General features: G+C 36.9%; 1 protein-coding gene across 1 annotated transcript; it reads right to left on the reverse strand.

Annotated features, from left to right (window-relative positions):
- Positions 1–7,575: 7,575 nt before the first annotated feature.
- LOC131728613 (CD276 antigen-like) lies at positions 7,576–11,930 on the reverse strand. The gene is made up of 5 exons (XM_059019619.1): positions 11,878–11,930; positions 10,893–11,210; positions 9,976–10,251; positions 8,620–8,974; positions 7,576–8,086 (listed from the first exon to the last, which is right to left on the reverse strand). Exons 2-4 carry the CDS (start codon positions 11,164–11,166, stop codon positions 8,895–8,897), a joined length of 630 nt encoding a protein of 209 aa, XP_058875602.1. The 5' UTR covers positions 11,167–11,210; positions 11,878–11,930; the 3' UTR covers positions 7,576–8,086; positions 8,620–8,894.
- Between the last annotated feature and the right edge of the window lie 38 nt (positions 11,931–11,968).

Raw genomic sequence — 11,968 nt, forward strand, 5'->3', positions numbered from 1 at the left:
TGTCTAGCTCCACTATTTTGTAGTGGCCATATGCCCACCACCACAGCTGTAGAGTTGTGCACATGTTATTTGTGTTTATTGTTTTCTGCAAAGCTACGATGGCCATATTAAATACTGAATAATTCACAAAACTTAACATAATAAATTCAATGACAAACATTTCAAATACAAGCCTTTTCATTGTTACCAACGTGCTAGACCATTTATTGTGTGCATTTGATGAGCAGAATTAATATACTTTACAAAAAAGATAATAATAAAACTAAACTAACCACAACGTGTTAGCACTGAAAGTAGATGCATAGGCTAAGGAAATCCAGTAAAGAAAGTACAATAAAAAACATATCTTTAAATGAGACAAAAAAAATACAACAACATGTGAAATCACTCCTATAATATACAATATGGTTTCAAAATGTAAGTGAATGCAAGTGCGGTAAGTGCATGAGGGTTAAGAGCACCTAACATGCTTGTGAGACAATGCAGGTACAGGTGGAACTGATGGCAGAAACATAGCATTCAAATAGTCTGTCCTGGAGAATAAGCGTGAACCCATTTCTTAGTCCGGTTTTGAGAGACAGGGTTTTGAGCTGTTTAAAGCAGCATTACATCAAGGTTTCAAAGGTGTCTTCAAATGAGCGCCAACATTAGACAAAATTTAACAGCACAGCCTCAATTTTCACAAAGCTTGTATCATTTACTTCATTTGATTTTCCAATTCTGTGGTGAGTAGCTGAAGTAATAACTGGAAGCTCTCCCCCCCCCCCCCCCCCCCTTCCCTGTGGGCTGCCCATTTGTCAAGTCCGTCTGACTGGCTGCAAAGATTAGAGTCAGCAGTCTCTGCAGACCCCCATGAAATCAGCATTAAACGAGGAAAGCATGCATCACAACCTATGAACAACTTCATCGATCATAACCATAAATAACAGAGACGATTAATACTGGTCTTCTGAATGAGAGAGATACCACCTGTGTTTCTCTCTCAAGTGTGACATTAATTGTTTTCTCTCAAGTGATCTACACCTGTTCTTGTCAGAAAATGGTACCATTTGCATCATTTGTGTTTACTTTCTGTCTTTACAAAAGAAAGCATAATATGCAAAAGTAACAATAACTAGTTCCATGTATTAATTAAATGATCACATCATTTTTTTATTGCATTAAAATAATAATCAAGCACTTTGGTGCCTTCTGCAATGGGTTTTTCTCCCATGCTAACACATGGCCTTGCCCCCACACAAATACACAGCTGAAGAAACCCAGCGCCCATTATTAAAGTTAAAGGACACAAACTGAAGCTGCAGCATGCAAACAGCTGTAATGCGACAAGCAGACACCAACAATTCAAGTATCTTAGTAGCACAAGTTCAGAATAGCCCTTTCTGCTGGCTAAGACATAACAATCACAGCAGTTACATCTGCCTTTATTTCCTGTTTTACTTTCTTTACCCTTCTTCAAGTTACAGTAGCAATGGATATACATGTCCATCATTAAAATATCGAAGTGTGTGTAACCCTTAAATATGAAAGCAGCAAGACAACCCGTACAGTGGGAGGCCATATTATTTATTTATTTATTTATTTATTGTCATTTCTCAACATCCGTAGCTTACTACTGCCATCTCAAGGCTTGTGTTGGGAAATACAGACACTTACCACACCTAGAACTGGTCTGCTCTTTTACAGGAAAGTGCACCTTAACAGAAACAGTAAACCTAGCTCTGTCTCCAGTCAGTTTTCAACTGTGTCCTTTAGTCCGGGGCTGTGCATGAAATAGTGCTTTGTCTTTTGGGATTGACAATTTTATATATATAAAAAAACATAACCATTGATTTGTACTCTACAAGGAATCATGTAACCCTGACCATAACCCAAATCCTTTTCTGCATAATAACAGTGTAATTTTGTGTAAGTACACATGTATTTACTATGTAAATACATAGTAATAAGAGACAGAAGTGTTCCATGCTCTTTTAGTTTGTATATAATTTGTATGGCGAATTTATTTAGAATTGAGCTTTTATGTTTAAAATAATGTGTTGGTTTTAAGATGATCCTGTATACACTGCTGGTGTAGACTTGTTTTGTCTGTATCTGAAACATTAGTGTTATTAACGGAGCGTTTCAAAGTAAGGTTTAATGGTTAAAATAATTCATTTTCTGGGGAGCAAACCTCTGCCTCAAGCTTGTTGCTTTCTTGTAACACGATAAACCAGCATTCTTGTAATGCCACTCTTTCAAACAGAGAAAAGCAGCACAATTCGATTAAATTGAACCACTCAGTTCAAAACATAAGAACAACTTTACAACCCTGTCACTCAACACATCCGGACTCTGGACAATAAAGATGTCCCTAGTTTTAATAATCAAGCCTACTCTGAGCCAATTCCTCCTTGCCAGCTTCAAGGATGTAAATGTGAAACCCCCACAATGAAAATCTATTACCAAGGCACCATGTGACAAGATTCATTAGCAGACTGTTTAAGCATTCTCCTTCCAAAAGGGCATCATGATAAACTCCTGCAAACAGTTTGATTAATTCAATATGCCATGTAAGGACATTTCGGCAGGCAAACTAATTGAATATAAATTACCAGTAACATTTAAAAATTTATGGTCTTAAATGGATATACTGTATACACCTGATAAAGTAATGCGATATTCTCCATTTACAATCAGAAGCTTAGTCATTCAGTAGACACTAATTAACATTTGGAAGAATTATCTCTTGATTAGTAGGATTGATAAAGGGTTGTCTGTTTTTTATAACTATTATTAAAAAGACGAGTGGCTGTTACATTTTTATTGAAGGCCGTGGGCTTGATATTTGAAGGGCTGAAAAGGCAACATCCATCGATCCACCTTGCTTATTTCTCATAGTCTTTCACTCTTTATATTAACAGTAATTACAGAGTAATAAAGCGTTTATCTGTAATTCTCTCTGTTAATAAATATCAGGTTAAAGTTACAATTGAGACTAGACAATATAATAGAAAGATTTAGTAATCTCCTTGAAAGATCATAATTATTGATAATTCTTACTAGTTATATAAAGCTTTACTACACAAAGTGCAAACATATTCAATCCATCAGCACAGCAGTAAAGCCTCCATATATTTTATGCAAGATTCTTGGACCGCATTTATAAATAACTAAACCGCTGCTTAGTTTATACATGCATAACAAGCTGCTGAATTACATGACAATGATTACACACATTCCTTACTTACCAGATGCAATATTAAAAAGTTACTGGTAAGAACATGTTTTCCTTGATTCTGGTGCTAGTTGCTATCCAGGGACAGCTATGTGCTATTTATGTATTTATTTATTTCTGAAAATACCCATCTTAAAGAATGTTAAAATCACAAAATAGAATCTTGACCACAAAGGTTTGAATTGCTAAGACCTTGAGAAAATGAATCTTGTGATCTCACTTTTTTGTCCATAATGAGTTACCATACAATGCTAGGTTCATAGCTATGCAATTTTGCTTTTGCCTCCACACATTATACTGTATATATTGTATATTCACACTATAGATTTAGCAGTACAGCTGTGTTAATACTATCACTTTAATTGTGTACTCTTATCTTAAAATGTAACATCATATTCTAAAAAATAAATCTACAAATACAATAATAAAACACATCTAAAACTGACAGGATATTGAGTTCATTCATCCCAGAAGACACTGCTGCAGGAGTAGCTACTGTCTGTAAAAGTTAGCTCGGGAGAACTCTCGAGTGAGAATAAGCTGTCTATGGACCTTTATCAGGGTGTACCGTGCAGCTACCCGACCCCCTTCAGCTTAGATTGGAGTTGTTTGAAGCAGGTCAAAAAAGTACTGAAAGTTATTTCAAGTGATCCAGGCAGATAGGAAACAGCACAACAGTGTTCAATACATCTTAGCGGTTATGGACGTGATGCTGGCTCTTTCAAGAATCTCACACTCTTTTAAAACCATACAGGGTTACTTTCTTTTCATTCATATTACAACAACTTCTGTAATGAAAAAAACACAAGTCAAACAGAATTTTAAAGCAAACAACAAGAATGAAAGCTCAGTTGCGGAATGAGAGTTGGGCACAACCCGCTCACTTCTGAACAGAAAACCATGCACACGGCTTCTCTTCTTAGTCAAGAAGCAGAACTAAACAAAAACTCTAATTGAATTAATGCAAACTTACAGGTAAGTCATTGTATACAGCAGAGGCATGAAGAATGTATCTCTAATCAGGGCATTGAACACATATGGGGCTAATATTAGTTAGAAAAAGATTCACCATTTTAATATTGAAAAATAACAATGTGGCAAAGTGGTAAAGACGTACAGGTGTGTGCAGTGCAGAGCGGAGTAATCACACGGACAACGTTTGTACAGGTGCAAGGGTGTTTATTTAATCTGATAAATGTCCAGAGCCTTAAGGCAAACCTGTAAATAATGATAATGTTGGAAGTGATACAGCGGCGTGTATCACTTCGGTTTGTAATCCCACGGGTTTGACCCGTAACCAAAAGTCCCGCTCCGTCACCCACACAAAACACAAAACACAGACACAATTAGACAGTGCGTGATTCTAGTGCTAGTGGTGAAAACAAAGACAGTTCCTCTAGTGGAAAAGGTGAATGGTGAAGTCCGGGTTTTTGCTGGCCTGCGGCTGCAGCTCCGGATCGTGCTTAGTAATCTTTAGTGAAAACAACACACAAGACACACAGTGTTAGTACACAGACACGAAACACTCACGGTTTATTTCTTTATTACGGGCTCCTTCTCGGTTATGTAATTTTAACCATTTGCAAAGGAACAGATCACTCAAGCCATGCCCCCTATTTATACCCTCGCCCATGACCCCGAGGTTAACGAGCGCATCCGCTCCTCCATTCCTCGGATGCCACGCCGCTTACCGTCCGGGTCAATGAGCTTGGGTGCCGTGGCTCCGCCCCCGTCCTAAATGACCGACTTCCATCTACCCTACGGAATAAATTGTCGTGCCATTTAATTAAGGGTACTCTGTTCCTTGTGCACCGTGCCCTCACAGGTCGAGAGGGAGATCGAACACCAAGAATCATTCGATCTCTGTCACAAACAATTATAAAGGTTTTTAGTGTTACAATAGCAACAGTACTATACCTAGATATAGCTTAACATAAAGTAGTTACAGTTTTGACTGTTAATAACGCTAATAACAGATACACATTTAACAGGAATTAGTATGCTTCATTATAAGGAATAGAGATAACTGAATGCAGCCTTAATACAGGAAATTGGCCTATTAAATAACAATAAAGTGACATTATTTAAATTGTTTTTTTAAGGGGATGATAACAATTTATCCTGTACCTATAGAATGAAATTCATTCACATTATATGTATGCACAGCATATATGCTTGCTCTCAGTATTAAGTAGACATCTAGAAACTCAGGGAATCACTATGTTAAAAAACATATGCACGCCATTCATGGGTTTGTTTTCAGCACCTGGGGCTGCCAGTTCTACCCTTGGTTCTCACAGTATCAAGAAAACACATACATTTGCAAGGTGCTATGAATGTGACAGTATAAGCACATGAACAAATAACAACGCTTTAGATTTTCTGACAAACTACACCACCCACTCAATATATCGCAGGTGTCAGAGTCCAATATAAATCCACTATATATTGAGGGCCGCGATATAATGAGGGACCCATAGAAAAACAAATAGGCAAACAAATACTGTACAACCACTCCCTCGTTTTATCAGGGGCGTCAGGGTCCAATATAAATCCTCTAAGCAACACACTTTTTCTCATTTTTCGTATAAAAAGCAGCACACCATTTTAATTCGTGCAGCAGAGGGTAATTGCTTCTCATCAACGTCAGTCTCCAATTAATTTCATGAGTCTTCCTCTCCTTTCTTAAATGCACAAACCCACTGCATTGAAAGAATCCATTCCCAACATAGGAGGCTTGTTGCTAGGGAGCTGACGAGACTGCCTTGTGGCTTTCGCTCGTGCATAAAACCGCTTCAACAAGTAGATATTTAATTTGCTTTGTGTTATTGTGCAATGCATGTGTATATGATAACAGTATGATATTAATGCTTTATTTTTAATTGTTTTGTATATTGTTGTTTGTGGTGTGCAGTACGAAATAAAACGAAGAGTAATTCTAAGTGCATATGTATATTGCAGCTAAGGTACATGCAGTTAGACAGTAAAAATGGGGAGCCAACTCCAGGACCGCGATATATCTGAATCCGCAGTATAGCGATGGGCAATATAACGAGGGGAGGATGTATATATAAAAATAAAATCCCATGGGGAGCATCCATTATTAAACAAAAGAATTCAGAAAATACACCCCCCCCCCCCCCCCCCCCCCAAAAAAAAAAAAAAAATTGTAGGCAGGCAGGTTCTCTTCACGGCATTTCCCAAATAATACCTACAGGAACTGACAACAATGAATGGCAGTAATGCTCTTTCTATTCTTTTCTTATTCTATTCTTCGAGCGCAGACTATCTTCTGTTAATACCACTAGTATGGGTATCTCTTATGCAGCACTGAAACCTGGATGTAAGACTAAGTTGAATAGTTATTATAGCTACTGAAGCAACATGTGTACTCAGTTTGTAGACTAATGATGAAACATAAACAGTATGTGTATAGTTGTTTGTTAATGACTGTCCTGGCAACATGGGAATCATTACACATAGTGGAGTCTCTTCTCACTGTTTGCATTAAACTTTGAGCGACCTTTCCAGCAGCTGAGAAGCAGTTTAACATTGAAGTATCTTGGCACTGGACCAGTTGTTCATTTACTGCATCCAACTGTGATTACATTATGGAAGAGACTGATCTTAACTACAGGAAGCACTGCAAGGTAAATATATACTGAGAATTCCCACATTCATTAGATCAAAGATGAAATAAACAGCTACTCAGTAGAAGAATCTCATGTACAGTGCTTGAAAAAAATCAATACAAAGACAAACATGTGTCATGTGTAAATTGGAGTGTTCTTCACAGGACTGGTGAATCCCGCAAGTGGAATTCATGACATTTCTAATATAGTCAAACTATAGTTTAGTATTGTTATCACTCCCAGCTTATTATCATCATATTGAAATGTTCCCGCCACAATATAATGGGAATGAATGGGAACAAGTTCCTGATAATATCACGTGGGTTAATGTCACACTCCGCTTAATATCAAGGAAATGTAACAGTCATACACTTGATTTCCGCCCACTCAATATCACTTCAACATGCCTGCATCCACTGGCCTGTATTTTGATACATTCTGTATACACCGTACTCGACAGCCTTGTGGTCACATGATCACCCAGCTTGACTCGTGGAGATTGTGAGTTCAGTGGGTTTTGTTTACCATTGCAGATTAAAATGAAGTCTCTGAAACTAAAAGATTTAAACTTCGAGACTGCTCTATCCAAGAAAGGAGAGAAAAACAAACAAACAAACTAACATTTTCTTCACAGCCGTCAATGATATTAAAGATTCTTAAAAACAGGAATTCAGTTTTGAGTGCCTATCACAACTCTCCGGTGACTTCTACTCCTAAAAGAATGCATTATTATTATTATTTTTTATTTCTTAGCCCTTATCCAGGGCGACTTACAATCGTAAGCAAATACATTTCAAATGTTACAGTACAAGTAATACAATGCATACAGGAGGACTTTGAAGAGAACCGGTTTAAATGTGTACGTGGTCTTTGGTTTATTAGGTTATTGATGATCTGCTGATAACGTCACTCTGCTTATTGTCATGCTCCGTCCCTTTGAAGTGTGTTAAGTGGGTTCAGCTGTATATGGCCCTGTTGCTGGTCTGTTTCATTGACAATGGACAGCAAATATGACAGACTTGGAAACAAGGCTCATGAAGGCACCCATTGGGAGGGTTTCCGTATCCAGGATTGCACAATTGTCTGATGTCTCTCAAGGGGAACAGTCTAAACAATGAGTTTCAAAACAGCTTCCATGAAGCAAACAGTTTTTCTTTTCTTTTCAATACATTGACGTTTCCATCATTGCTTTCCTTATACCACAGTATTATTGTGATGTATGGTCCTTTGTGAAGTTCTTGAAAAAAAAAAAAGACGAAAATCTTCATTATTATTTTTTAATAACATTATATTAAAATTTGGAACCATTTGTTAAAATTTACTTTTTTTTCTTATAGTCAGAGTCAAATATAAGAACAAGATGACATGAATAAAGACGGAATTTTGTATGTGTATATATATATCTATATACATATAGATATAGATATAGATATATATATAGTATATGACAGTTAACTAATAAAACATTAATGCAGTCTTTGTTATACATTAACTCGTGATGGTGAAATGTTAAACGTGTATCCATTATCAGTTGTGTGCTGTAATGCACTGTCTCTGTCTCTGGGGTGCTCCGTGGTGGAAGGAGGTTCAGTAACCCTCAGTGTAGGTTAAACACAATGTCATGTATATAGGGTGTAATGAATATAGGGTGGGAAGTGTATCTGGTTCATGAGGATCATGTGAAAATAATAATAATAATAATAATAATAATAATAATAATAATAATAATAATAATAATAATAATAATAATAATAATAATAATTGACATACCCCAGATATCTTCTCATCATTGTTATTCCAAGACAGACCACAACAATAACACCACAGCAAGATACTGCAGTGTGGCGTAGTGGTTAGGGCTCTGGACTCCTGACTGGAGGGTCATGGGTTCAATCCCAGGTGGGGAACGCTGCTGTTATACCCTTGAGCAAGGAACTTTACCTAGATTGCTCCAGTAAAAACCCAACTGTATAAATGGGTAATTGTATGTAAAAATAACGTGATATCTTGTAACAATTGTAAGTCGCCCTGGATAAGGGCGTCGGCTAAGAAATAAATAATAATAATACTACCACAACAAGTATGACTATGTGGTTCTGTGGGGTATCTTGAGTACTGGGAGAATCTAGAATAAAAAAAATACAAATACAGGAATTAGTTTGCTAATTAGGAATTATTTATAGTCCATGATCTGCAATAATCAGTAAGGTCTAGTCTGACACCCAGTAATCAGTAATACATAATTTAGACATGTTTTCTTCTAATATAAATGTAAATAACCTCAGGGCATTATCCATAGCTGGATTCATATTTACAGAGTATTAAAATCACTGTTTACATCATTCAAATATGTCTTATTATCTGATACGTGATAATACATTGACAATGTAACCTGCTTTATAATAATACACGTTCACTTCTCTCTCAATCAGTTATTTCAAATAATAAAAGCAAATAAAACAATCCCAGTGGAAATGTATTTCCTGTATTTCACTGTGTTTACAGCTGTCTTTGGTTTATTGTAATACAACAGTCTCTTGGCTATTTAATACATACTTTTCTATGCTTAACAATAATGTAATTAACCCTCCTTCTATACTGGATAGTAGTACTGTACTTGAATGTCTATTTTTCGGACATGTTTTTATAAGTGACATCATCGGCTGTATAATTCTATTTGTTGAAAATGTAATCAGCATTGCATTTAGAACAACATTCCAGCACAAACATTCAATGATAAGGACCATGTTGTGCTTTAGTTTAGGTTCATAAATGTGTTCCCTGTCCCAAATATGATTTGAGGGTTTTACCCAATATAGCCTAATCTCCATCCTTAAATAACATTTTTCAAATGAGCAATTCATCTGATTTCTGTTATTCAGTAATAAATCGGACATATCCTTCAGGTAAATGTCTTGCGGCCACTGATCATTTTTTTTCTTTTTCAAGGTTTACATTTTTTAAATTATTTTTAAATCCAAAACAAGAAAAAGAAAAAGCATATTAAAATCATAACCCATCCATATGTGCAATGGAGCAAGAAGGGTCATGATAAAATGCTTGCTAAAAACTACTCTGAGACAAAACAATTACAAAGAAGGAAAACAAAAAAACTGTCAGCCTTACTTAATGTTTGAGAAAGATTGACGTGCAGCCTCTTGTTTTCTACAATGCAGGTGAGAGTGGAGTCCTGGGAGATATTGGCAGCTAGTGTGCTGGTGACGTTGTAGCGACCCGTAGACTCATCCAGCACACTCTGTTGTGGTTCAGGATCCCAGAGCAGTGGCTGGTTATCCAGGAGCCAGTAAATGGTGCCTTCTGGGAATCCTCCAGTGGCAGTGCAGGTGTAGCGCCCCCTAGGCTGTTCACTTGGGACTTGCAGCACCGGAGACGTGTAGTTAGCTGGAACCAGAAAGTGGAAATAATGCAATGGAACAGACACTAATCAAACGTGACTGGGAGAATCATATAACAGTTTAATCTCTTATCATCCTGAAACCAAAGTGTTTGTGATCAAGATCCAAGAGTCTCTAAATATTAACTGTGTATCTCAAAGGTTTTTCTGAACAAGACGAGGTTTGAAGCAGCGTTTTTATTTTCAGAAAAGGTGACAAGGTGGACTCATCTTTAGGGGATCCCATTCTGCTGCAATTATAAAAACTACCAACAAGAACAAACGTCTTTCATTACAGTCATTTGAAATGATGGGTTTGCTTGACTCGACCACTGCTATTACGGCAGTTAAAACACTGAAATAAACAACACAATAAATAAGTACAAGAACATAATATGTTTATTAAATATAATTATATACCTGGGAATTAACTATTGGAATTACCCAGGGTAAGTGCTCGGTATGTATCTCTAACTTGACCATCGAGGCATCTATGCTAATAATTCTGACCACTAGATGTCCCCACTACATAAGAAATCATTTATAATTACAATGGTTACAGTTGTTATGTATTTATCTATTCCAGTCAACATGCTAAACCGTCACTTTTGTTTTAAATAAATAAAAAAAACATATATTCAAAACTTACCAGCTACAAGCAAAGAAACATAATTCTTTTTTATATCCGGGCTACCATGGAGACATTCATATGTTTCTTCATCCTTTACAGATAGTTGGGAAAGAAGGAGAGAGCAGGTACTGTTTTCTCTGACGAACAGCTTGGTTCTGTTGTGATACATTTTATCCTGGTGCGACCTGGATGCCTCTCCTTTAATAAAGGTATCTACCACTGTTTCTTGTATTTGCCAGTAGAGGTACAGTAGATCTGGGTTGATCGGTGACATGCAGGGACAGGGCAGCATCACTGCCTCTCCAATAATTCCAATGATGGGGCTGTTCACACAAGCTGTACCAACGGTAAAGCAAAGTACCGTTATTCATCGTACACGTGCATGTCTATCAGAAACGTGCTCCACTGTAATAGCTAACTAATAACATCTTAGGCATTTGAGATATTGGATGGGACCTATTCACAAAGAGTTAAAATAAAAAATGCATGTTATTAATAAAAGAGAGCTTGATATTCATGAAGCTTTTCCAGGCTATTTTTGGTGGCAAATGACAACTGTCTGGAATGGTTTCATAATAATCACACTTGATTTAACAGTATAATTCTCCTCTATGTATTAAAATAAAACAGCATAGACAGACAGACAGACAGACAGACAGACAGACAGACGCGCGCGCACACACACACACACACACACACACACACACACACACACACATTTTTGGTTTCAATATATGCTTGCTGTTATTGTTCTCTCTCCTTTGTTCCTCTCTCTAAACTCTGAGGTGTTGGTTTTGTATTAAATGTCAAATATGTATGTGGGGGCATACACGTGAAGCCTGCAGACTTTCACTTCTCTTGTTAACTACGATTGAAACCCACAATGCTGTTTGAAATAGTAAAAACCAGAGGAAGTGTCCGGTTTTCAAATGGTAATGTGCTGAGAGTGCGACCCTGCTATCAAGGTTCACACTGAAATCTGCATAGATACTGATTGCCTTACTTGTTCTGTTTTTTCTTATAGGGATATCTGCCACCAGACCAGTTATTCTACAGAAACCTGGTAATAAAATGAGCAATAATTTAATTTCCAG

This window comes from Acipenser ruthenus, unplaced genomic scaffold (genome assembly GCF_902713425.1).
Source record: "Acipenser ruthenus unplaced genomic scaffold, fAciRut3.2 maternal haplotype, whole genome shotgun sequence".
Classification (NCBI taxonomy): Eukaryota; Metazoa; Chordata; class Actinopteri; order Acipenseriformes; family Acipenseridae; genus Acipenser; species Acipenser ruthenus.

Coding starts and splice junctions, on each gene's coding strand:
- LOC131728613 (XM_059019619.1), bottom strand. CDS start 11,166: ATGCTGCCCTGTCCCTGCATGTCACCGATCAACCCAGATCTACTGTAC. Junction 10,252..10,892: donor TGTTTCTTTGCTTGTAGCTG/GTAAGTTTTGAA, acceptor TTCTGGTTCCAG/CTAACTACACGTCTCCGGTG. Junction 8,975..9,975: donor CAATCTTTCTCAAACATTAA/GTAAGGCTGACA, acceptor TTTTTATTCTAG/ATTCTCCCAGTACTCAAGAT.